At 43.3% G+C, this 27,365-nt stretch overlaps 2 protein-coding genes across 7 annotated transcripts in view; both read right to left on the minus strand.

Annotated features, from left to right (window-relative positions):
* Positions 1 to 27,365, minus strand: part of UTP3 (UTP3 small subunit processome component) — a 143,247-nt gene that overhangs the window by 56,917 nt on the left and 58,965 nt on the right. The gene's annotated exons all lie outside the window — the stretch shown is intronic.
* RUFY3 (RUN and FYVE domain containing 3) overlaps positions 1 to 27,365 on the minus strand; it is a 75,984-nt gene that overhangs the window by 6,326 nt on the left and 42,293 nt on the right. For 3 of the 6 annotated variants that reach the window (XM_058667232.1, XM_004596197.4, XM_058667229.1), the window contains exons 2-15: positions 23,000 to 23,173; positions 22,241 to 22,358; positions 21,422 to 21,523; positions 21,089 to 21,212; positions 17,621 to 17,682; positions 15,815 to 15,880; positions 14,728 to 14,797; positions 12,584 to 12,676; positions 11,279 to 11,362; positions 9,853 to 10,020; positions 8,946 to 9,043; positions 4,447 to 4,566; positions 3,388 to 3,487; positions 475 to 539 (exon numbers count right to left, since the gene is read on the minus strand). In XM_058667232.1, the coding sequence (XP_058523215.1) occupies positions 475 to 539; positions 3,388 to 3,487; positions 4,447 to 4,566; positions 8,946 to 9,043; positions 9,853 to 10,020; positions 11,279 to 11,362; positions 12,584 to 12,676; positions 14,728 to 14,797; positions 15,815 to 15,880; positions 17,621 to 17,682; positions 21,089 to 21,212; positions 21,422 to 21,523; positions 22,241 to 22,358; positions 23,000 to 23,159 (1,430 nt within the window). In that variant the 5' untranslated portion in view covers positions 23,160 to 23,173. Of the gene's footprint in view, positions 1 to 474; positions 540 to 3,387; positions 3,488 to 4,446; positions 4,587 to 6,485; positions 7,012 to 8,945; positions 9,044 to 9,852; positions 10,021 to 11,278; positions 11,363 to 12,583; positions 12,677 to 14,727; positions 14,798 to 15,814; positions 15,881 to 17,620; positions 17,683 to 21,088; positions 21,213 to 21,421; positions 21,524 to 22,240; positions 22,359 to 22,999; positions 23,174 to 27,365 lie in introns of those variants that run through there. The other 3 variants (XM_058667230.1, XM_004596199.4, XM_058667231.1) reach the window with 3 other exon arrangements.

The following is a 27,365-nucleotide window of genomic DNA, read 5'->3' on the forward strand; positions in this document are numbered from 1 at the left end:
GGCCTGCAGATGGTATGACAGACATCCACATGACCCCTGGTAGAAACAAAACAACTCACCCCTGAAAGGGTAAGATTTTTTTTTCCCCTGGGAATCTAACACACAAGCCCCATGTACAGGCACTGCAGAACCCAAGAAAGACCAGGACCTGGCCTCCTTCCTTCTGGGACAACTCATTCAGAAAAAATGAGGAATGTCTTTCTAAGTGGTCATTTATGTCTGGGGATTAATCAGGTGAAGTTCAGAGGGTACCTGGTTATTCTGCTTTCTTCTGAAGTGGCCTAATGTGTCTGATTCAATAGCACATGCTCATTGACCATTTATTCACTTACTCTTCAAAATGCCTTTCTGTCCAATGACTAGTACAAGTCAGTCCCTGGCCTTTGTCAACGCCAGCATACATCGAAAGCACCCTCATTCCTGCTTCCCTCAAATAACTTTATATATCTTAGTAAGTACTGAATTAACAAATACCTGCGGCTTTCTTCCACGGGCTTTTTTAGTTCAACATTTTCCTCTTGGCTTCTGTGCTTTCCATCCTGGCGAAAAAGAAAAACAAACAAAATAAGGTTCAATTTATTAGTTATTCAAATACTAAGTGATACCATAATTTTTCTCCCGCTACAATGCTGATGTTTCGTAAGGCTATGGAGCTTTTCAACTGGGAGAGGGATCTGATTTTCAAATGCATTTTCTTCTCTGCTCAAAGTAGTTTTCTAACTATCTGAATAGTTTGCAACAAATGATATTTTCTTTAATTCCAGAGATTCAAATAAAATCCAGAATGTGTCCTCAAGACTGCAGCTCTCAGGGGAAATGGGACTCTCCTCTGTCTGACTCAGCCCCGAGAAGCTGCTAAAGCCAAGTCAGGCTGCCCCCGGGAGCCTGTGGGACCCTCTGGACAAGCGGGAGCCTCAGCACCAGTGCAGCTCCCACAACCCACGCAGCTCAAGGAAGCTACTCACAAGTTCCAAACTACCTTTTTCCCAATGCTCTGAAGTCCTGTCTGGATTACTTTTTGGCAAGAAATTATTATGACTGTTTAAAAAATATTTACTTACTTATTAGAAAGAGTTACACAGACAGAGGTTCCCTCCCCAGATGGCTGCAACACCCAGGGCTGGGTCAGGCAGAAGCCAGCAGTAAAGAATTGCATCTGGATTGCTCCCGTGGGTGGCAGGAGCCCAGCTCTTCGGTCATCCTCTGGTGCCTTCCTGGGTGCAACACCAGGGAGCTGGATTGGAAGCAGAGCAGCCACGAGTTGAACCCAGGCTCACATGGGATGTCAGTGCTGAGGGAGGCAGCGTAGCACACTGCGTGCTGGGCTCAGGACAGATTGTTTCCGTACACTCTCCTGTCTGCTATCTGCTTCCAAATGTGGAAAGATTCCAGGAGGGAGGTCAATGTATTTTACCTTCCTGGGAAGTGCACTGCTAGGCAACTGGAGATAGACCGAACTATCATGGAAAGAAGAGTAGGAAATGAGATGTTTTAAAATCAATCAACCCATGCGCCACTTAGACTTTATGCTTGCTATACAAAAATTATAGAGGGAATGCTAGAGTGGTTCTCTGTACGTTTTGTTAGTAGTGAATACTGCATAATAAATTTCCACTTTCCATTCTTTTGCAGTTTCCAGTTCAAAAATCAGTAGCTCACTATACAAACTCTTAAGTAAAAAGCTTGTACTTTGTCCTATTTTGGGGCCAGTACCACAGTATAGTAGCCTAGGCCTTCGTCTGCGGGGCCAGCATTCCATGTGGATGCAGGTTTGTGTCCTGGATTCTCCATGTGTTCCAGCTCCCTCCTTATGGCCTGGGCAGGTCCTTGGGCCCTTGCACCCATGTAACCTGGAAGAAGCTCCTGGCTTTGGACTAGCCCAGCTCTGGTCACTGCAGCCATTTGGGGAGTGAACAAGAGGACAGAAGCTCTCTGCCTGTCTCTCCTTCTCCTTCTATAACTCTATCTTGGAAATAAAAATAAATCTCAAAAAATTTTTTTTGTTTTGCCTTGTTTGATATAATATGTATACACAGGAGGCAATTTTGTCACTGCCGTTTGTGTTTAATGGCAAAAATAGGTCAAGTTTTTCCGGTTTCATTAGAAGCTGGTCCTAGTGATGCTATTTTAGTCCACACCACTAGAGGCGCTGGAGACCCTCACCTGCCAAAGCTATGTCGCAGAAATGTCCACTTGCGCATTATAAACCACTAGGCATTAATTGCTTTTCTATCCCTAGGGCTGGTTTCTAACTATCTCCAAGAGAAGATTCTGACCATACTCAACTGAGACGCCAATAACTGAGGATAGCACACACAGAGACAAATCCACATTTAAGAAACTCATATTATTAAAATTATCCAACTCATATTATTAAAACTATCAGCCAGCAGATTTCCAGATATATTTTTGTTAAGATAGCCCTACAATTTTAGTTTTAAAATTGAAAGGAGGGCCCGGCATGGTAGCCTAGCGGCTAAAGTCCTCGCCTTGAAAGCCCCGGGATCCCATATGGGCGCCGGTTCTGGTCCCGGCAGCTCCACTTCCCATCCAGCTCCCTGCTTGTGGCCTGGGAAAGCAGCTGAGGACGGCCCAATGCATTGGGACACTGCACCCGCGTGGGAGACCCGGAAGATGTTCCAGGTTCCTGGCTTCAGATTGGCGCGCGTCGGCCCATTGCGGCTTACTTGGGGAGAGAATCATCGGACGGAAGATCTTCCTCTCTGTCTCTCCTCCTCTGTGTATATCTGGCTGTAATAAAATGAATAAATCTTTAAAAAAACAAAAAAGAAAAATAAAAATTGAAAGGAAAAAGAGAGTCACTGAAAATTATGACTTAAAATTCCATTTCTAGGCCTGGCATGATAGCGTAGTAGCTAAAGTCCTCGCCTTGAACGCACCAGGATCCCATATGGGTGCCGGTTCTAATCCCGGCAGCTCCACTTCCCATCCAGCTCCCTGCTTGTGACCTGGGAAAGCAGTTGAGGACTGCCCAAAGCCTTGGGACCCTGCACCCATGTGGGAGACCTGGAAGGAAGTTCCTGGCTCCTGGCTTTGGCTTGGCTCGGCTTGGCACCGGCCATTGCAGTCACTTGGGGAGTGAATCATCGGATGGAAGATCTTCCTCTCGGTACATCTGCCTTTCCAATAAAATAAATAAATCTTTAAAAAAAAAAATTTCATTTTCAAGTGAAGTCAGACAGGACAGTGTTCTAGATAAATCCAGAATCCAGCTTTCTTCTACTCACTTTATCTCTCAGTTTGCTGTGTGTAACCTACAGGCCAAACTTAATCCAGGATATGAGCAATGAATGAGAACTGGCAGGCCCAGTTCAACATTAACATGCACTTCAGGAAGCAGACAAGGGATTGACGAGTCCTAATTACCATTTTGGGGTCCAGTTTCTGGGAAGTCCCTCCCAGGATGTTCCTGCTGCTCTGTAGCCGTCTTTCTCTTTCCTGTTTTAGTTCTGACTCGAGCTGGTTCCTGGGTGGGTAGGAGAGGAAAGGGATGAAAACTTGGATTTCTACATTCACATTCTCTAAAGGATGCCAAACTCTGTACCCAAAGTTCAGTCGTTCAAATTTTATACTTCATCAAAAGTGACCAAGCCCGCTTTAAGATAACAGAAAATATAAAGTCAGTGACTCTAAGATACAGGACTAAATTGCAATCTTCCTTTGATGATGAACAACGGTCTTTAGGGATCTCCCAGTCACTCTGAGTACCAGGATGTTGCACGAACTCTAAGTGAAGAGCTGTGGTCAACGAAATGACAGTTATTAATGCTACATGTGCTAACATCAGAAGACAGGTGAAAGTCTGAACATAGTTCCTTCTGTTGTCACTGCAATGGCCTCTTAATTATAGCTGTCTCCTCAAGTCCTGCTCACACTCTCATCACCACAGTGTTCCCGGGGTTCAGTGCCTTACACTCAGCCATGCACTCCGTGTTCAAATTCAGTGGCTTCCGCACAGAAGTTGAGTGTCATCTGGGAGAGGGTACACAGAGTGCTTAAGGGCTGGGACTCAGACTGGTTTCCAAATGATCCTGTTGCCACTTACTATCTGTGTGAATGGGACGCTCTTGACTCCTCTCCTAGCTTTTATTTCACCTGAAAGCAGGGGTAATATTGTTGCCTACTTAAAGGGTGAAGATATGAGGGAGTTCATGCGAGCTATCTGTAAAGTACCTGGCACACAGAGCTCAGAAAACTCTAATGATCACACTGAGGATTATCTTGACTATCTGTTACTGTTCTGGACCAGGGGCTCCAAAAAGCAGGCTGACAGATTTGGGGAATCTGATGTGTGAGCAGCTTTCTGAGTCCCAGCTGCTACAGAAGCACACTGCAGAGCCAGAGCTGAGGTCCCCCCCACCCTTCTCCCGTCTGGCCTGCAGCTGCCTGGGATCCCCCTGCCAGCTCGAGCTGCCCCCTCTTCACCGCTGCCTGGTGAGCGCCTCCACTTGCAGCTGCAGAGTGTTGATCTTGTCTCCGAAGTCCTGTTTGAAGAGCCGGTTGTCCAACTCTGCCGACTGGCGGCCTCGCTCAGCCTGGCGCAATCTGGATGTGAGCCACATGAACTTGTGATAAAAAACAAAACCATGGTGGGGAGGAAGACCGAGTTCACAACACAAAATAAAACAACCCAGGGAGACAGCACGGAGAGACAGAGGAGGGGGGAGCGCAGGACACAGGGGAAGAAGTTATGCGGGGAAAAGATGGAGAAGGAACACATTCTAAAGAAACACAAGATGATGGTGAACCAGGCAGAGGAAAAGCTGATTTTGCACTTTTTTTTTATTCTAGTACTACAGTTTACAGCCATTAGATGACAAACGATAAATACCACGTTTTAGAAAATCCATATCCAAAGCCAACCTTAAATACACAGAAATAAGTCAAATCCACTTGCTTGCTCTTATGTCCTAATAGGTTTGATACCTTATACTTCTGTTTTGTACACATTAACTGGAATTTGCAAATGGGCAGCTACCTTGTATGTGGAACTGCAACATTTTTGCTGGTCCTTTCCCTAAACCACACTTACTATTAGCTCACAGGACATTATACATCAACCCTTCTCCAGGCTCCATCTGGCTACTGTGCAAGGAAAAGCCTTAGCCAAGAGCTTGGCTGTCTCTCCTTTTCCATTCCTGCCTTGTGCTGTGTGACCAATGACCCCGGCACCGGGCCTGAGGAAGACTCCTGACCGTATTCTCAGGAAGAGTCTCATGGACATTTTCTCCTAAGAGTTTTATAACTTTGCACCTACGAAGAATCAGGGTTTTAGCAGGTAAAAAAAATGGGGGTTTACATAGTAGTATTTAGAAGCATGCTGTATGTAGTCTTTTTAAGTAGTTTTATTTTGGAGTTGGATCATTCCTTTCACATCTCCTAGCAAACAGTTGCTGAAGGTAGGAACAAAGTAGGAGCTGTGTATGTAAAGGTGCAAAATTGTAAGAACTAAAGTTCCAGAGCACACCATCTGCCAGGAGGCTCATCTGGATGTGATCAGGATTCAAGGCTGTACAAGAACCCATGGAAGCACACAGGAAATCTTACTCTTAACTTTAATTTTTCCAAGAAGAAGGTAAAGAATTCCAAAAACTGGAAGCAAAGGGGTTGCCTTTGTCCCCACCAACGTAACTGCCATGTGGTAAAACCTACTAGATTAGGCAACAGAAGAAAAAAGAAACCAAAATATTATGCCAAGATCTTTTGAAGAAATGAAGGCTTATGTAAAGCCTGTCTCCCCATTCAAGCCATTAAAAAAAGAAAACGCATTTATAGGGTTATTTACAATATAACACGGAAGAGGGTTAGATACATGATTGCTTAGAAAAGAAGGTCTTCTAATATTGCTGTGGTTATATAGTGGAAATGTTTACTCGATGCCAATAAAGAATGAGTTTATCATTTATTTACTTCCCATTTTGAAATTTCAAACAAAATTTAAATTATTAATTTCCCAGATCTGTTAGCAAATCTCCATTTGCACAAAAACTTTTGCAGGTAAAATATAACACAGGAACTCCTACTTGTGTATACACCATGTCCTTCTTATTCCAGTAAGAAAAGCACGATAGTTCTCAAAAATGTATAGACTTTCAAATTTTTTTATAGGAGAGAGTTTCTTTCATTAAAAATTTTCTCTCTGAATTATCTAAATAGAGAACAGATTGCAAAATTAAAAAAAAAAAAAGGCATAGGTAGAAGATGGCAAATTAGAGGGTTTTTCCCAAGCTTCCACATTGTCTGTTACCTAATTCCTAACTTTATCTCTACAGACTTCAAAGAAATCTAAGGATGCTTCCCCCCCGCCCAAGTCACTAAGGCAAAACAAAAACCAAAAAAACCCTGCAAGCAATCTTGGTTATTGAGAGTAGGACTGTAGTGAAATACCTAAGTATTTATCCTCGGGCTTGGGGATGAAATCTATACACCAAAACTGAAAAGGGGTCATGGCGTTAACAGACATAGAAGGGTGTCAGAGAAGTCAGGTTCACAGGGTAGTCACCTCTGGCTCACGACACAGCAGTGGCAGCACAGGCCCGCTCACACACATGAACAATGCACCACCAATCTGACATCATCAAGGGCTGGGCTGTAAAGGCATCCCTCATTTAAGTATAGAGCTCCGACTCCCTAGGCTTTTGCTTTAGTGGTGTTTTATTTATTGGTTAATTCACAATTGTTCAAAGTTTTGTGTGGCACTTAATTAGGAAGCTATACCAAATTTTCTAACTCTGGGGAGAAAATAAAAAAGAAATCCAACCTATATATTCAACCTATTTTCTTCAAAGTCTAACAAATTCAAAGCAACTTTGGATAACATTTTGTAATAGGATCAGAGTTTCAAACACAGTAACTTTCCAGTTTCTTCCTGTTACAATTGTGACAACAGACTTGTGAGGTGACCAACCACAAAACTCCTAGTGGTGCTTTGGGATCAGTTTATTTGCTGCACTATTTAAGGTCTTTGCCTGTTTCACCAAATCCTTTTCACTAAGCAAAACCAAAATGAAAATGGAGTGAAAGAGGGATGAGAAAACAGATAAGTAGGAAACAGAAAAATAGCAAAAGAGTAAGTCAGCTCAGTACTCAAAGAGGTAAATCATTATTTCAGTTCTATCTGCTTTAAATGCCAAATCAAAATCACTGAAAAGTAATCTGTACATTTCAAACACAATTTAAGAATATTAAAATGAATTTATTAAATCACAAACATGAAACAGCATATAAAAAAAGTACTTATATAAACTTTCAGAAGTGAACTGATAGCTTTCTATTTATTGGCCACATGCTGGTAAAGCTTAATTACTAATTTGCAATTAACTTTTGAGTTAACATGCATTGCTGTTCAGAACTCTCTCTGGTTAAGAATAATCTGAATAAAAGAAATCATCCATTCATATATCCACTGAATGGATGTCTTCTTTACTCAAGGCATTGTGAGAGATCTAGTGAGAGAACATACCAGGTGAGTCAACTAAGCTGAAGAAGTCTGCAGGCTCGTTGGAAGGCCAGACACAGATCACATGTACTCTAAGTGTGTAATGGAGACTATCATAGCCAATAGCATGTTATTTCATTTCATGGCATTGTAAATTTCTATTTCTCTTCCTGTTGTTGATTTTGTATCGTAGCTTTTCATTTAAGGGGATGTATAGTAACTCTATAATGGAGACTATCATATCCAGATGTGAGAATACAATGCAGTACGCATCTCTTCTTCCAGACAAAGATGGACACCCCACTGAAACTGTTTACTATATCTTGACAATAGGATGCTGGACTCTCTGCCATTGCCCCCAGTGATGGACATTTGACTGTTTATGAAGAACTATACTATAATAACAATATAGGGGAACTCAGTGAGGGGGGAGGGAATTTGGGGACAGGGTAAGGAAAATCCCAGGGCCTAAGGAAATATATCATAAAATGATAATAAAAGTAAGTAAAAAAGGCACAGATTAATAAGAGCTACAAGATAAAGCGGGCAGTGAGAAGTGTTGTAAGAGGTGTGGATGATAACGAGGTAAGGCCATGGAAGCTTCAAGAGGAATGATCATTTCTAGAGGGCAAGGGCCATGAGAGGGAGGGTGGCAGCTGCGTGTGAATCCAACAAAAGTAACTGAAGGACAAGGGGACAGGGGTGGCAGGGAGGAAGAGAATACAGGGACAATGGCAAGCACATCCAAGGGCCAGCAGTTTTATTTTGATCAAATACAAGGATAATGAGTGAGGTTCAAGGTGCAAACATTGAATCACCATGGGGAGTGCCATGTCCCACTCCATCAGCCATTTCTCTTGGTTCTGAGTCACCAGGAACCAAAAAGTCCTCTTAGGAAGGTAGGGAGGAGAGTGGCACGGGGAGAGGATGTGTGATAGGCAGATGGGACTGTAGACACTGCTGTCGGAAAAACTCAACACTGGTCTCCAGATGGAGAGCTACACTGGAGGAGCTAGGCAAGCCACAGGAGTGTGCAGGAGAGGGTGGGAAGAGGAGGCGGCTGCGAGCGCAGAACAAAGGGGTGAAGCTGAAGAGGGAAAGATCCAGAACAGAACTATGGCAGACGGCTCTCGGTATTGCAACCTCACCTGGCATCAAAACACGCAAAGACTTTACTGATGCACAGTGGAATCACAAAATCACACAGGATCTGCTTCTATCTGAGGCTCTGTCCTCTTACATCAACCATGAAATGCAGGAAGAGCTCCCACACTCAGAGCAACCAGGAAAGGTTATTGTCACTTAAAAATGCTGTCAGGGACATCTCAGAAAACACAAACGAACTCTAACTGGCTCTGTTCTACCATTGTATCTGGTGCTAACGGGAAGAAGTTCATATACTTCTAGCTGCCAAGTGCAACACACATTTTCTTCACTTCCAGTACTGACTGCACAAAGTGTTTTATGAAAAGAATGGCACTTTTACCTTTGCTCGAGTTGCTTGATGGTGGCTGCCATCTGATTAGTCTTCTCTTCTAAGCGGCTATTTAGTTCACTTTTCTGTTTTACCCCTAAGTCTGAACTCTGTTATGGAAAAGAGTAAGAAATGATTTATGTAACATATAATCCTTTTAAAAACCTTTTTTATGTTGTTTATTTACAATACAGCATTACAGAGTTATAGAAAAACAGCTTGATTGAGATAAATTATCTATCTATCTATCTATCTATCTATCTATCTATCTATCTAGATTCCAGTCACCAGTCCACTCCCCAAATGGCTGCCATGGCCAGTGCTGGGCCAGGCCAAAGCTTGGTGTGCCACCCAGGTCTCCCGTGTGAGTAACAGGGGCCCAAGCACTTGGGTCATCTTCTACTGTTTCCCCAGGCACATCAGCAGGGAGCTGGACTGACAGTGGAGCAGTTGGGATCTGAGCCAGTACTCATATGCACATTGGCACCTCAGCTGGTGACTTAACTTGCTGTGCCACAATGTTGGCCCCCACATATTTAATACCAAGATTTAATTGTACATGCCTTCTGAATGCAAGGTAAATAAATAAAAATGTTCATATGCTTATCAATTATTAAAAACAAAAAGAAAAAAATCAATTTACTTAAAATGAGTAGTTTTACACGGTCTTCGCACGGTACTAAAAGGTGAACCCATTTATCTCATACGTTAGGCTGTTATAAGCAGCCTATCTCACAGGACAGGAAAGACATGCATGCCCACCGCATGTAAAAAGTGGCTGTGGTTTTGCAGAGTGGTATATGGGTCCTGGACAGTCTGGTTCTTACAGTGGTTTACTGGCAGCTGATTTGAAATGTGATATTCCTGGAGTGTGCTAGTGTGCTGGAGGTGGGGAGGCCCTGCTCCCTGCCTCCCGTACCTGTAGCTTGAAGGCAAGTTCGTGCTTGAGGGCCCTGAGGTCGTCCAGTTGCTGACGCAGGGACACCAGGGCGTCCTGCTTCTCGCACACATCCTTCTCCAGCATTTTCATGGCCAGCTCCATCTCCTGCCTCATGCTGATCTGCAGCTCCAGTTCTTTTTCGACATCCTGTCCCCAAGGGCAAATAAATGCCTTACTTCCTTTCTATGATTAGGTACAACTCATAACAGCTTATAGGAAAACTCTTAGGTCTGAATATTTTAGCAAAAATATCTAGAAGCTATCGTTCATCTACAGAGACAATAATGGTTAGAATCACAGGATAATTACAGTAACCATGTGTTCAATAGTGTATGAAAGTAAAGTTGCTGGGCCAGACACCGCACGTAATATGCACATACTCATTCGCGCCTCATCAGGCATAAAGATCACAGATGCCATGTCCTCTTAAAACCACACACGCAGTGCTACAGCAGTCAGCGTGAAATGAGGCAGTTACAACTTCTCTAAATGTGGATGTTATTGATACAGTCACGTGCCCACGGAAGCCAGAAGGTGCTCTGGGTCCCCAGGATAGCACAGTCAACACAATTAACTGAACTTGAGGTTCACTTGACAAGGAACCTCCTTTGGTTTGGATCATTATCCTTATTTTGAAAATTAAGTGAAAGGCAGCGCCACAGACACAGGGGCAGAGACAGAGAGAGCTTTCCCAGCCACTGGTTCTCTCCCCACGTAAATGGGACTGCTGGGGATGGATCAGGTCCACCCCAGGAGCCAGGAGCTTCATCCGGTCTTCCCACATGGTACAGACACCGGAGTTCTTGGGTCACTGTGCTGCTGTCCCAGGCACACCAGCGGAGATCTGGGTGGGAAGCACATTAGCCAGCACCTGAGCCAGCGTCCAGATGGGATGTTGGCACTGTCAAGGGTGACCTCTGTTTGGACACTATTTTTTATTTTTCCCCTTATTTTATATGATGCGCATACTCATGTGTGATCATGGTATTCCCTTGTAAAACCTTATAATATGTTCTTGAACTATCAAAATTCTTTTCAAAAATTTAAAACTTTTTAGATTTTTTTTTTAAACTTCCATAGGCAGATATTTACAAATAGGTTGAGGGAAGAGAGAGAGACTATCATCTGCTGGGTCATCCCTCAAATGGCTGCAACAGCTGGGGCTGAGTCAGTCCGAAGCTAGGAGCCTGGAAATCCGTAGGGGTCTCCCATGTGGGTGTCAGGGGCCCAAGTGCTTGCATCGTGCTCTGCTGTCTTCAGGCACATTAGCAGGAAGCTGCATCAGAGATGGAGCAGCTGAGACATGAACTGGCACCTCTATGGAAGGCCAGCACCGCAGTCAGGAGCTTAACCCACTGTGTGACAGTGTCAGCCCCTGAACCATCACAGTCTAAGCAGAGCTTACCAGTCGTAATTGTGTCTCCTCCTTTAAATGCTTTCTGGCTTCACTTAGTGCTTGCCCTTCTGAAGTTCTGTCTTGTTTAGGACTCTTAAAGAAACACATAGTACAAATTTAAGGATTTAAACAATCTGTATAGAGAACATTGGCATGGCTATTCAGTAGGGAAGACACCCCACCCATGCAGGTTTAACAATGCAGAAACATAACCGAGTAACTGAAGGGGTCTGGCAAATTTGAAAAGACCTTAGTAGGTGATTTCCTACTACTTTATTTAAAATCAAACCAGGTGGTAGAAACATTAGCCTCAAAAAATTCACAGTATTCACTGCAAAATATGAGTTGGACCAACAGTTTACATGGAGACATATTAATTCTCCAGAAAACTCCCATCCAGTGTCCTCAACTGCCGAAGGATATCACAGCTAAAAATCAGTAAGTATCAAAAAACTGCTGGCAATTCAGAACTGCTGACCTATCAAAACCACTTGAGCAGTGCCCTCGGAGCATGCCCCACATTGGGGACCTGGGATGGGTGGGAGACTGGGTGGGGCTTCTCCCTTTACCTCCCTTTACCCCAGATTCAGGAAAAAAACAATGTAGCCCTTAAACCTTTGTGCCATAATTAACTATGTAAAGATTGTCCAAAAAAACCTGCTGAGCAGTAACACGTGTTTCGTGGAGTCACGCAGTGAGATCACGCACTCACAGAAAGAACTGCTCCAGGCCCTGCTTAGAGCCTTACTGCTCTTTAGGAACAATTTTAATAACAATACACATATGCATTCCTAGGTTATAACAGAAAGACACTGACACTCTATCAGTCTCATGGTTCCCCAACAGAGCATTTTCACAATTTATTACAGAATTGCCCATGTTGATAATGGTGATCATCAGTTAGCATAAAGGGCTAAATCTGCTTAATCCAGTCCGCCAAGTAAGAAGGCTTAGAATTGTGTAATGCAGACAAGATTTGCAAAACTTGATTAAACACACACACAAAATGTGCTCTTGAAAATGCAAACTTTTTACCAATGGTATCAGGCAAATGAGGTGTATACTCAGTATACAGAAAGTGCTATACTCAAATATAACAAGTACAGCAATTAAGAAACAAGTTTCTAAACAGATGTAGGTGGCCGTGAAGGTAGGAGCCATCGTGCAGCAGGGAAAGAGCCCACTCATAACCTCTGCTGTACACTCGGTTCTGCACAGCCTAGGAACGCTGCCTGAAACATCAGAGTATCTGCTCCTACAGATAACACAGCCACATGCGCCCTCGGAACGTTCTGTAGGTCCAGGGAGGCTAACCTTCCGATTGGATTCCAGTATGTAGGAGCTTTCCTCTTTGACTCGTTCCATTTCTTCTTGTAAAGTAATAATCCTGTTGTTTGCAACTGCAAGCTGTAGAAGAAATTTTAAAGAGAATCATATATTTTTTCTTAATACAGTATAAACTCATGATATGTCCGCTTCTTCTGACTCTTCCTGAGGGTGCAGGATCTCAGCACGATCTCTTTCGGCCGTCCTCGACTGCTTTCCCAGGCCACAAGCAGGGAGCTGGATGGGAAGTGGAGCTGCCGGGATATAAATTGCATTCATATGGGATCCTGGTGCATGCAAGGTAAGCATTTAGCCACTAGGTTATTGTGCCGGGCCCAGAAAACACTTTTAACGTAATAAAATGCTCTGTCCTGGTGGTTAAGATGCCAGCTGGGAAACATGCCATCTGTATTGGAGTACTTGGGGTTAAGTCCCATGTGCTCCTAATTCCAGACTCCTGTTTGTATGGCTCCTGGGAGCAGCAGGTGCTGGCTCAAACACTCACACGGGAGAGCCGGATTAGATCCCGCCTGCCAGGATAGCCGCAGGCCAGACCCTGCTGTTACACAGAACATTAGGGGAGTAAAACAGGATGGGAGCTCCCTGTCCCCCAAATAAATATATTACTTTAAAAATGTTCTTGCAGGGAACTTAGAAGAAATTCTTTCAGAGCAGGCTAAAAAAAAAATTAAGCAATATCTTTTATTACTGTTTTAAAAATATTTTTAATTCAAGGACCTCCTGAATATCTTGTGGTAATTATATTTAATAAGAATATATATTTCTGGAAATGCTTGGTAAAGAGACAATCTCAAGTGCAAAGGGAGTCCCATTATACATGCTTTGTAAGAGCGGTTACCAATGGTTTAAACAGATTAAAGAAATGGACTCAAAGCTCCCACTCTTAAAGTCCCAATTAAGCACTGAAGAGGTTTTAGTGTCACCATCTAAAAAGATAAGGTTATGTTGCGAGGGTAAAATAATGAAAATTTCATTCTGAAGAAGAAAACATCATTAAAGAGTAGCTTCCTAACTAGTGCTTTCATTTGATATTATGCTAATCAAATGCATCTCACTGTATGTAACAGGATCATTATAATTGGAAATAGAGCAGAGAAATGCTTTGTTGCCTGGGTAATTTTAAGACTACCTCCTTTTGTAAAAGATTTATTTATTTTTATTTGGGGGCAGAATTTTGCAGAGAGAAAAGGAGAGACAAAGAAATGTTCTATCTTTTGGGTCACTCCCCAGATGGGCACGGTGACGTGATCTGAAGTCAGGAGCTTCCTCCAGGCTTCCTGTGTGGGTTGCCGGGGCCCAGCGCGGCGAGCCATCCTGTGGTGCTCTCCCAGACCAGAGCAGAGAGCTGGACTGCAAGTGCAGCAGCCAGGACACAAACTGCATGGGATGCGCTTGCGGGTGAAGGATTAGTGTGCTATGCCACTCTGTCAGCCTCTTGAGATTTCACAACAGAATGTCTGATCAAAGAAGTTTGTAGCTTAGACTTTGCCAAGTGGGGGTGGGATCTTTATTAATCACAAAGCAATTTTTTACCAGGCTGTTTTTATTTTGGGTCCTTTTAACATATTCATTTGGATGGGATCTTCAGAGTAACTGTGTGAAGTTGAAAGGGGAAGTAAACATGCTTGCTCAGCCATGAAGGAACTGGGCCTCTCAGAGGTCAAGTGCCAGGCTTAGCACATGACATGGGAGCAGGATTACTGGTCTTCTGACCAGGGAAAATAAGGATGTGGGAGTGGGGAGCCTGCCAATCTGCAGCACAGAAATCCACAAATCTCTGTCCAGCTCTCCACATGATGCATGTCCACTGTATTTACTGAGTGAATAAATGATGAATACCATGCTAACTATTAAACATGTGCTCCAGGTTAACACAGACTCACACAAAAGAAACCAAGACACTTGATCAACCAGGAAACACGCCCATGTGGTCAACTGGGAAAAGCAGATGTCTGTGAGAAGTGGACCTCCTCCTCTGGTCAGAAAAAGGGGCTACGCACCACAGCAGACGTTATCTGAGAAATCAAGACCATCATCCTGAAGTTACACAGAGACTTATGATTCCCTAATGTACAAAAGAAAAGCTTACAGAGCAAAAAGGCCCTACTTACCTCCTCTGTCAGTTTAGTGTTGGATTTTTCTAATGCATCTACTTTTGCCTGAAGGTTGTTTACAGTAGCGCTGTCAAGAGAAGAAAAAACACCATGGTCTCCTTTCAAAAATAAAACACAGCCTGTACTTTCCTCTCCAGAGGAAAGTCTGATGTCTGTGATTCCTGACAGACTCTCAGGCTCTAGCTCACAGCAAAGGGTTGTGCCTCCCTTAACTGCTTCTTTCCTGGGCACTGGATTTTGTATTCAGTAATAGTTCAGTGAAATAAGAGACCTACTGCCCTGCATAATAACTTTTGAGGTGAATCTATATTTGACAATAACAGGCTATTAGAATTAAGTGTTTACATGCACCAAAAACTTTTCTGAATAATTTTGTTTGCATTATTTCATTTACTCATTTCAACACTCCTATGTGTTAGGCAGTCCTGGTCACAGATGAACAAACCAGGGCATGGTGAGAGTAAGCCACCTGCCGCTCATATTCCCATAGCTCATTACAGCCTGTATCAGCTCTTGGTCCCCAGAGAAGGTGTACTGAAATCAGTCCTGAATATGTTAGTTGGAACCAAGACTACCCAAAATGTATACTGATGTTAGATAACCGGATTATGGGTCTTACATTAAAAATGGCTATCATTCATAACGGAACAATAAATGAGAGAGAACCCAATGTAAAGATGAGAAATACAAGGAAACACAGAGATCTGATTAATCTGCAAGCGCTAAGGGAATGAGTGGTTGACCTAAAACCAGTCCTAACACAGTAGGACCAAGACCTACTGATTTCAACTGCCAGGTATTTCTTATAATTTATTTTTATTTTGTTTGAGAGAGAGATATTTTAGAATTCTGAACTGCATGTACTTACTTTATCACTAGAGTAATAAGCAAATAAGCAAATACTAATCTGCAATTGTCTTTCAGCAAGCACTAAGGGCCACCAGGAGAGCTGAATGCGATGACCCCTGGCTAAGCCAGTGCCCGAGCAGGATTTGTGGACTGGTGAGCACTTTGTGCTTGCTGCTTTAACCCGTTCCTTCCCCCTCATCAAATCCCTAGGAAAGTAAGATTATTCATCCATTACTTCAAATGTCTGTTGAGTTCTTCTACATAGTTCTTCTGGTCTAGAATTGCAGTAATCTGGCCATCTCTAGAGCAAAAACAAAATGGAAATTAAATAAGTAACATCAGAAATACCAGGATTCTGCCCACCAACCCCATTTTGTTGTAACAGAAGCAGAAAGCTGTGGCCCAGACACACTACAGCAGAAGACAGAAGTCAGGAGCCCACAGCACATCAATTAGGAAGACTCGGAAGCTTAAAAATGTTTTTTTAAAAATTCATATTAATTCCTTGTTACAACTTATAAATCTGAAGAATTTGCAGATTTTAACACTAAGAGACATTTAAAGGATAAGCATTTTCTTTTTCAATTTCACTGGCATTACATAGCAACAAGTTTGCACTTGTCATGGCAACCGAGCAAGGCTCACTCTGGGGCTACGCGGTGGTTCTCAAAGGCTATACACAGTAACTGTCTTTAAGCGCTATTCACATTCACACTGAGCGCTTAGGTTGAGTATTTCTTATCTGAAAAGCTTGGCACCACCAGTGTTCAGATTTTGGAATATTTTCACATAATTTACCAGCTGAGCAGCCCTAATCTGGAAATCTGAAATTCAAACCCCAAAATATTTTGAGCAACACTGTCAGTACTGAAAAAAACCTCAGCTCTTAAAGTGGTGCAGAATTTAAATTTTTGATTTAAGGACGTTCAACTTGTATAAACAACTATCATAAAAATCATGAATGTATCATTACATGAAAAACAGCACTGTGGAAAAGGATCACTTTGAAAACCAAGTAAAACCAGTAACAGGCAAAGCCAAACAGAGTCGGCCTTGTTAGGTGAGGATGGGAAGGTCTTGTTTCTGTAGGACTACCAGGACAAGCGCTGGAATCCACATTCCACAGCCCCAGCTGGGAACAGCACACAGGGAGGTGGGCAACACCGAAACCGGCACCAGAGCCCACACTGACTCCCCTCCACACCGCTCGGTCCCACGTGGAAGATGTGCTTCTCATCTCTAATTACTAAGCAAAATAATGACTGTTCCTTAAACTTTTGCAATAATTGGATTTAAAAGAGTTAAAAAAAGAGTTAAAAAAAGAGTTTAAAAGAGTTCCAAGTACGTTTTTTTTTAGATCTTTTTTTTTTTAAAGATTTATTTATTTTATTACAAAGTCAGATATACAGAGAGGAGGAGAGACAGAGAGGAAGATGATTCACTCTCCAAGTGAGCCGCAACGGCCGGTGCTGTGCCGATCCGATGCCGGGAACCAGGAACTTCCTTCCGGGTCTCCCACGCGGGCACAGTGTCCCAAAGCTTTGGGCCGTCCTCGACTGCTTTCCCAGGCCACAAGCAGGGAGCTGGATGGAAGTGGAGCTGCCAGGATTAGAACCGGCGCCCATATGGGATCCTGGGGCGTTCAAGGCGAGGACTTTAGCCACTAGGTCACACCGCCGGGCCCCCAAGTACGTTTTTAAAAACATAATGCATTCGATGAGTCTGTTCAAGAACATCTCGCCTTCAAATACACCTTTAGGAGATGGCGAGCTGGATTCCTTTTTTAAGGTTTTTATTTTGTTTGTCCCCAAAGTGTACCACAGGAAAATCACTCAACTCGGAACCTTGCAGAGTGTAGCAGTCGGTACAGCTCCCAAGTATTTGGGGCTTGTTAATTAATAAATTTATCAATTAATTCAGTAAAGCTCATCATCAGAATTCTTACAGCAAATCTGTTTAAAGCAGTATTCCTGTAAGTTTTAACTACAAAGAAGAACATGACTGTATCAGAGAGAAAAGAAATCTAATTTTTTGCACATACCCTTCACTACCTTTACTGCTGTTCCCATCCTTGAGATACATGGAAAAGTCTATAACGCCAACCTACAGAGAGAATGTTCAGAATTAATATCTAGATACTTTTTCCAGAGCATACATAATTTATTTACATACTCAATGATTGTCATCAAAACTTTTTGACAGAAAATGAATGTTTTAGTATAAGCGATAATTGACAAGGGCTGGAAAGAAGAATCCAGATGAAGCCATCTTAATGGAAGAACATCTCCCAACAGCTGACAGCATCCTTAACAAAAAAGGCTTAACGTTTCTCTCCCATCTTGTTTATTTCAGGTCCTCTGCTACTGACTCAACTCAAGAATAGCTTCAAAATTTTTTAATTTCTTTTTTTTTAAAGATTTATTTTATTATTTTTATTGGAAAGGCAGATATACAGAGAGGAAGATCTTCCATCTGATGTTTCACTCCCCAAGTGAGCCGCAACGGGCCGGTGCGTGCCAATCCGAAGCCGGGAACCTGGAACCTCTTCCTGGTCTCCCATGCGGGTGCAGGGTCCCAAGGCTTTGGGCCGTCCTTGACTGCTTTCCCAGGCCACAAGCAGGGAGCTGGATGGGAAGTGGAGCTGCCAGGATTAGAACCGGTGCCCGTATGGGATCCCGGGGCATTCAAGGTGAGGACTTTAGCCGCTAGGCTACCATGCTGGGCCCAAACATTTTTTTTTTTTTAATTTTTTTTTTTAAAGATTTTATTGTTATTGGAAAGCCGGATACAGAGAGGAGGAGAGAGAGAGAGGAAGATCTTCTGTCCGATGTTTCACTCCCCAAGTGAGCCGCAACAGGCCAGTGCTGCGCCAATCCGATGCTGGGAACCAGGAACCTCTTCCGGGTCTCCCACACGGGTGCAGGGTCCCAAGGCATTGGGCCGTCCTCGACTGCTTTCCCAGGCCACAAGCAGGGAGCTGGATGGGAAGTGGAGCTGCCGGGATTAGAACCGGCGCCCATATGGGATCCCGGGGCTTTCAAGGTGAGGACTTTAGCCGCTAGGCCACGCCGCCGGGCCCCCAAACATTTTTAATTTGAAAAACAATATACAGCCTTCTGTGGAAATGTTTGCAGAAGTTAAAAAGAAAAAAAATACAGTCAACAGTCAACAGTCATAACCTCAGCCACCCTAAGCGACACTGTAAGTACTTTCGTGTCTATTCTTTCAAACTTCACTGATGAAGATATCTTAAGTTTTAAAGGACTGACCGTTAATAATTCAGTTTATATATCTTTAAAAATCTATTGTGGTGAGCCTGGTGTGATAGCCTAGCGGTTAAAGTCCTAGGCTTGTACGCATTGGGATCCAATGTAGGTGCCAATTCTAATCCCGGCAGCCCCACTTCCCATCCAGCCTGGGAAAGCAGTCAAGGATGGCCCAAAGCCTTGGGACCTATGTGGGAGACGGGAAGAGGCTCCGGGCTCCAGGCTTCACATTCGCTCAGCTCAGGCCATTGTGGCCACTTGAGAAGTCAATCAATGGATGGAAGATCTTGCTGTCTCTTCTCCTCTCTGTATACCTGACTTTGTAATTAAAAATAAATAAATAAATCTTTAAAAAAATTTTTTTTAAAAAATCCCTTGTGGCTTGACAGGTTAAGCCACAATGCGGGATGTGATGCTAACACCCTGCTTCAGTGATGCGTCGAGTCCCAAACTCTACTTGCAATCCAGCTCCCTGCTAATATGCAAAAGCAACAACAGATGGCCCCTGCACCCACATAGGAGACCCACATGACGTGTTTAGCTCCTGGATTTGCCTGGACAGCCTCCCAGTTGCTGTAGCTATTTCAGGAAAATCATTTTTCAGGTGGAAAATCATCTTTCTCTGATTTGCTTACTGTAACTCTTTCAAACAAAAACTTTTGCAGTTTCTCCTCTCAAAACTTCTATTAAACAGACAGCTTTCTCAAATTAATTCGAAATTCGAGAGGTAGAGAGAGAGGGAGGGAGGCAGCAAGTGAGTGAGCAAATGTCTGCGATAGCCAGGACTGGGCCAGACTGCAGTCAGGCGCTGGGACTCTGCCTGGGCTCGCACGTGGGGATTAGGAATGCAGGTACTTGAGCCATCACTGCTGTCCCTGTATTGGAAGGAAGCTGGAGTTAGGAGCTGGGAACTGAACCCAAGGATTCCAATATGGGATGCTGGGATGATTAGCCTTAATCATTAGGCTAATCTGTGTCCCTGGGATATTCCTTTGTTTCTCTACTACCTCAAGAAATTGGAAATACCAAGAAACTAATCATAAAGTGTATTTAGCCAGAAAATGAAACAGCCAGAATTTAAAATTAATTAGTTTGGCTTCAAAGTCTTCACTAGTAACTACAATGCTATATAGACTTTTCATAAATGGGGTGTGTGTCGTGGATATAAATATCCACATGCATAAGAATATGGTCAAAATGTTTATGGAATGGAATTAAAAGATAAGTTCATTTGGTGCAAAAATTCTTAAATATTTGCCTGTTATTTCCAAATAGGAAGGGATTTCAAAAATCTTTTTATCTTGCCTTTTAATTGTTTTTCATCAACATTTTGATAGAGAGCACAGCTAAGAGAAGGATCTGAAAATCATTCATAATACATAAATAATTCAAGTTAGAAGGAACAGGCTACTTTAATATTCACATCAAAAGTGAAGCCAAGGGCCCGGCGGCATGGCCTAGCGGCTAAAGTCCTCGCCTTGAAAGCCCCGGGATCCCATATGGGCGCCGGTTCTGGTCCCGGCAGCTCCACTTCCCATCCAGCTCCCTGCTTGTGGCCTGGGAAAGCAGTAGAGGACGGCCCAATGCATTGGGACCCTGCACCCGCGTGGGAGACCCGCAAGAGGTTCCAGGTTCCCGGCTTCGGATTGGCGCAGCACTGGCCTGTTGCGGCTCACTTGGGGAGCGAATCATCGGACAGAAGATCTTCCTCTCTGTCTCTCCTCCTCTGTGTATATCTGGCTGTAATAAAATGAATAAATCTTTAAAAAAAAAAGTGAAGCCAAAACTATTTGTGGATCACGATTTTTTCTAATTTTGTCATATAAAAAACTAATCAGTCAAAATTCTGATGTCACGCCCGGCGTGATAGCGTAATGGTTAAGATCTCGCCTTGAACACCCCGGGATCCCATATGGGCACCAGTTCTAATCCCGGCAGCCCCACTTCCCATCTAGCTCCCTGCTTGTGGCCTGGGAAAGCAGTTGAGGACGGCCCAAAGGATTGGGACCCTGCACCCGTGTGGGAGACCTGGAGGGAGGAGGTTCCTGGCTCCTGGCTTCGGATCAGCACAGCACCAGCCGTTGCGGCCACTTGGAGAGTGAAACATCGGACGGAGGATCTTCCTCTCTGTCTCTCCTCTCTGTACATCTGCCTTTCCAATGAAATAAATAAATCTTTAAAAAAAAAATTCTGAAGTCCTGGGCTTGGCCTGACGCACTGGGGAACAGGGCTTCCTTCCATACCTGCGAGTCCAGGTCTTCTCCTTTCATGCAGAAGTTGGCATCAATGACATTCAGACCCACCAACAAACCCGCAATTATGGCTCCTTCCTCTTCCATCATGAGGGCATTGGGTTCATAGAATTCACTGCAAGAAAAATCCAGAGGTTCTCCATTATAGCACAGCTGCAAATATCCAATTCTTCATGGTTGAACATGGTCATCTATGATAACAGAAAGTTCAAAACAAAAGCTTCAATAATTATGTAACAGGTGCAAACAGATGCTGGAAGGTCTAGCTGACTTTACATGACACTGAACACACACTATGGAGAAAGTTGGAGACAGTATTAATACCTGAGAAGCTCCTTCTTATTGATCAAAGCTTTCATATATTCTGAAAGTTTCTTTTGCATTAGTGCCAAACGAAGCCAGGCTCTTCCTCTGCCTACTGGAGTCCTACAAAGACACACAAACAACTAAAAACACATGACAGACAGGAGCTACAGAACACACTTACTTGCTAATAAGGGCTTTCAATATAGCAAGCAAACAAGATGCTTCCTACAACCTCACCCAGCTCAGTCCTAGCCAAGGAATGTTGTGTGGGCGCCTTGGACTCATGGATGCGTTTGAAACAATTGAGACCTCACAAATTTTTATGTTCAAGCATCCAAACACTAATGTGAGAACACAGGCAATTTAGGTTTCTTTCTGGTTAAAATTACAGTCTCTTCCTTGGGAAGGTGCCCCCGCTCCTCTCAGCTCCCCGGCAGGCTGCAGGAGCCAGGCTCTGACGCTCACCTGACAACTCATCCGATCTTCGCTCTCAAATACCTTCCTTTCGCTAGCTACATCAAATCTGGCATGCCACCTCCCTAGACCACAAATTGTTGAGACTCACCAACTGATTCTCACAAGTGCTTTAAAAAAAAAAAAAAAAACAGAGTAATGCTTGGTGTTCCACCAGGCAGATTCTCTGAGATGAATCATTAACTCTCCAGGGCACGTTTTTCCTAATATTCAACCAACTAGTTTTCTCATTAACAGCGTCTATTCACAAAACTATGTGTCTTGGATTATTAGCAAGTAAGTTCTTGTGGACATCTTTCATCTTTAGTCTCACTACTTCAAGGACACATCTGAAAAACAAGAAGAATTCAGACCAAGACTTACTTTAGCCCGGGGAGATCTTTAACACTCGCTGTTATCTCGGCGGCTTCTGGGACAAGCTTTTCCACCAGTTCCAGAGGGCCCCAGAAGGACTTATTTTGTCCAAGGAAAGTTTTTTTAGCTAAGGTAATAAAAACAAAGAAACATTTTAATGTTCTTTGTAATATAAATACTTCCTCAGTTCACGCGCATGCGCGCGCGCACACACACACCTCATTTACTGTCTTTTTCAGGTTGTCAAAATCCCAGGTTACTAGTTTTTAAAACTATTCAAGCTGTCAGGATAGATAAGAGTTCATGAAAATAAATCTGCATCCAACACTCAGTCCTTCTTGAAAGGAAGACTTTGTGGCCTAGCCTTAAGAAAGAAATCCAAGTGAACAAGACCACACCCTGCTCTGACGTCAGCTGACGTGCGGGAGGAGCGTTGCGGCTGCGGGAGGAGGCCTGAGACCCAGGGCCCTCTGTGCTGCGACTCCCTGCGCACATCCCTGCAGGCTGACCCGTTTCTGCCTGTCACATGCAACTATGCTCTTGTATTTGGTTACCTATAATGACCCTTACAACTGTAACATAATATGATGTCCATTTTTTAAAGCTAATGCGTCCTTAAATCAGCTACAAGTCCATCTCCTTAGAGGCAGGATTCCAGGGGACTATTATTATTAACCCAACCCTCTTAAACTTCGGTTCCACAAACAATGCTCTCTTCCTGAGTACGTACTGCTGGGAGGCAGTCTGCGATCCAAGGCCAGAGCCTACCTTTTAAGCCATGTTTCAGACAGTGCTCCATCACCACGAAGAACTGCTGAAGGGGTGCATAGTCAGAGTCCAGAGTCCTCCCCAGGTTCAGAGCTGATTCAATCAAGCCCTTGATGCTCAGCTTGGCCATGTTCATCAGGTTCATGCGTTCGTTAGCCATGAGATAATTAGGATCTGCAATGGAGGGGAAGAGGGTGAGGCCTGGTTACTGCAAACAGCATAATCTCACTGTTCACATTTGCATCGACACATAAAAGTATTGGTGGGTAAGACTGCTGGCGCCAAGCCAGGAAGCAGGAAGCGGCACCACATTATTACCTGCTTTCTTCTTGGCCATGTACTTGCTGTGAAAAAAAAAAAAGATGCCAATCTCTCTTACGAATATTCTTGCTGAAACAGTAAAGGGTGTTTTTGATCACATTGCTAGCTCTGAGTATAGTACTTTAATATCCTTCTCATCTCAGCCATTACCCCCCTTATCCTGGGGGACTGTCACTACTGTACAGACTGTACACTGGTCTATGTTTCCACTTGTGACTGCCCCCACTCATTTGCTACAGTTTCTAATGTGCTCTGAGAATAAAGGCAACACGCCCCAAGAGGACAACATGCTCGAGCAAACTTTGTTCCAAGTATTTGCACTATTAGTGTTAATACTAATTAGCACTAGCTTTACTTAAACTATGCATTAGCTAGGTGTTACACAATACTGGAATAACTCACCAGTATCTAAGACCTGGGATCCACTAGGTGTTCTTATCAACCCCGAGGAAACGATCTGAAGAAGAACCACATTCTATCTGACATAACTCACGTTCTATGTCACACAACTCAGCCTAGGCCCGCACTCACACACAGTGGGCTTGTCTTATGCTAGGCCCAGTGGGCTGTAGCTTACAATTAGTTCACTTGCCTCTTACAACATGTTTATGTAACCAGTCACCAATAATTGCATGGTACAGATAAAGAGAACAGGAAACTCACAGAATAAGGTATCAAATGCTCTGTTAACTCACTGTGAAACCAGAGGCAGCATGCATCCAATTCGAGACCTATCCAATGTCTGTAGCGGGGCCCTAGGCACAGCCAGTGACCAATGCCACAGTCCAGGCCCCACCTATGCAGCAGCTCCTGACCACTACCATCTATTTGCAAATGAATGGATGGCTTTGATTAATGCTGAACCCACTCTCCTCCCTTTTACTTATTACCAACAGCTAAGTATTCACCCTTCAGTTCAGCACTCCAAAGTCAGTTTTAAGTGGCAGAATTCGGACCTGGATCTGACCCAAAAGCCCCTGCTCTTTCCACTACACAGTACATAACCTCCCAAGCACCACTCTACCACAAGTGAAAAGAGCTACACCTCTATGAAATATTTTACTTCTTAGGAAGGCAAAAATATTTATTAAAAATATTAATGAAACTATGCCTTTGTAATACAAATACACCACTTACTATAAGACTATTTTATGCTAATTTTCCCAAGTAGTTACCTTCACTAATGTTTCATTTATTTATTTTCACAGTTAAATGAACAGCCAAATAACCCAATTCTAAACTAATCTTCTCCATAAGTTTAAGGACTCATAGATTTGCAGTTTCAAACATACACATTTTGCTTGACTGTAGTGCTATTTTTTTAGTGTTTTTAGAGAAGCACTTTATATGAAAATCAGAACTGTACATATTACCATTGGTTCTTACAAACAAATATTTTAGGGCTATGCTTCAAATGACTCATTTTTCGTGACAGATGACTTGGAAACGACAAATTTATAGTAATTTCACAAGGAGATAGTGAAATATACAATAAACCTAATGGCCCGAAAGCCAGCCGCAAAGAACAATGCTATTAGAAATTCATTTCACCTATCAGCATTTACTTGTACTTGAGTGCCTCGGGCCTATTAGCCTCCCTGGACCAAAGCAGCAGGGCACGGTGTGGGCACCAATGTTCCTGGCGAGCACCTGGCCTCCCCAGTAACACCTCCCGACAGCAGCAGACTACCACATTTGACGTGGGGTAACCTGGCCGCTTGTAAACATTCACTCTGAGCTTGCACACTGTTAACTGGGGAGCTAAGAACAAAAACAAAAACTGCTGCCAGTCAGTATAGAAGCTGATTCCAACCCTGAGAGAACTAGTCACGCAGGGACAGCTGGATAGGGAGTAAACAGAAACGTTGGGAATTGAGATCTTTTCCCAGATGCAGCGAAGGGTTTCTATGACCCATCTACGCAGACGCATCTTGTTCTTCGCATAATCAGTAGCAGCAATATTCAGAACATCTAGTTGGAATTAGGGACCCAGGACTACTGGAGGATTACCTTGTGCCTAACGAATCACATTCCTGATGCCTTAAACCTCACCACGCAGGTCCTACACCTACTAACCCACCTCTAGCCAACACAAACAACTTCGGCGTACTCTTGACATTTTGAGCTAGACTTTTTATAGGAGAGATTGTGTCAATGAATTAAGTTTTGCAGCACCTCAATTCTATATCCGTTAGATGTCAGTATCATGCTTCAGTTGTGATAGTTTCCTCAGACATTACCAATTCAAAACCCGTCCCCTTTCCCATCGAGAACTTACTCTAAACAAATGAGTCAAACAAAACCCAGGGTAAATTGACTATGGAAAGAGAATCTGAAAGTAAGAATTCGGTGTTGTTAAATAACATAATAATTAATGATTATTACTTGCTATGCTTGCTATTAGACTAAATTAATAAAGGAAAAATACCACATGATAATCTCCATAGAAGCAAACAAACCATTTGACAAAATCCAACATCTTTCATGATACAAACTAGGATGAAAGGGGAATTTGGCAGCTATAAAAACCTACAGCTGGGGCCAGCGCCATGGCTTAGTAGGTTAAGACTTCCGCTGCGGTGCTGGCATGGGTCTGAGTCCTGGCTGCTCTGACTCCTGGCTGTTTCACTTCTGCTCCAGCTCCTTGCTAGTGTGCCTGGGAAAGCAGTGAAAGATGGCCCAAGTCTTTGTGCCCCTGCACCCACATGGGAGACCTGGAGGAAGCACCAAGCTCTTGGCTTCTGACCATGCCAGTTCTATCCATTGCAGCCATTTGGGGAGTTAAAACAGCGGATAGAGGGAATATTTCTCTCTGTGTCTCTCCTTGTCTCTCTGCAAATTTCCTTCCAAAGAAAAATAAATCTTAACAACAACACCAAAAAAACCACTAACAGACTAAAACTAACAGACTGAAAATTTTCAGAAATGAGAAAGTAGAAAAGAATATTGACTTTTTTTCTCTTTAAAGTTTGTTTGGGCCTGGCGGCTAAAGTCCTCGCCTTGAAAGCCCCAGGATCCCATATGGGCGCCGGTTCTAATCCCGGCAGCTCCACTTCCTATCCAGCTCCCTGCTTGTGGCCTGGGAAAGCAGTCGAGGACGGCCCAGTGCATTGGGACCCTGCACCCGCGTGGGAGACCCGCAAGAGGTTCCTGGTTCCCAGCATCGGATCGGTGCGCACTGGCCCGTTGCGGCTCACTTGGGGAGTGAATCATCAGACGGAAGATCTTCCTCTCTGTCTCTCCTCCTCTGTGTATATCTGGCTGTAATAAAATGAATAAATCTAAAAAAAATAATAATAAAAAATAAAGTTTGTTTACGTGAAAGGCAGAACAGAGATATATCTTCCATCTACTGGTTTGCTTCCCAGTGTTCACAACAATCAGGACTGGGCCGGCCCACACCAGGAGCCAGCAACTTCACCCACGTATCCCAGGAGGGTGGCAGGCCCCTCGGGATGTGAGCCACTATTTGCTGCCAATCAGGCCTGTGCCAGTGCCTGCCCCAAGTACCCAAGTATATCCGCTCTTGCTAGTTCTAACCAACACTGTAAGAGGATCTGGCCAGAGAAATTAGTTAAGAAAAGGAAACTATGGCATCCATTTTGCAAAGGAAGAAGTGAAAATATTTGCTAATTACACAGCCATAGATATTAGAAAAAAAAACCACCTCAAACTATGGATAAAACAAATGTTTGAGACAAAAATACCAATCATCTTAGTTTTGTCATTACACATTGTACCCATGTACCAAGTTATCATAAGTTACCATAAATGAGGACAAATATTAGATGTCAATTAAACTTTGTATTTCACAAAAGTTACTAATTTAAAGTATGCAGCTAAATAGTGGTCAGAATATTCACCAAGCTGTGCATCCAACATCACTTATCTAATCCTAGATTTTCATCATTGTACAAAGGCACCCTATACTCAATTAGCAGCCACTCCCCATCCACCTTCCTGGCAACCACCAATGTGTTTCTTGTTTCTGCAGAGTTGCCTATGGAACACACACACACACACACAGAGCATGAACCAGCTAGTA

Source organism: Ochotona princeps, chromosome 7, assembly GCF_030435755.1.
Source record: "Ochotona princeps isolate mOchPri1 chromosome 7, mOchPri1.hap1, whole genome shotgun sequence".
Taxonomy (NCBI): Eukaryota; Metazoa; Chordata; class Mammalia; order Lagomorpha; family Ochotonidae; genus Ochotona; species Ochotona princeps.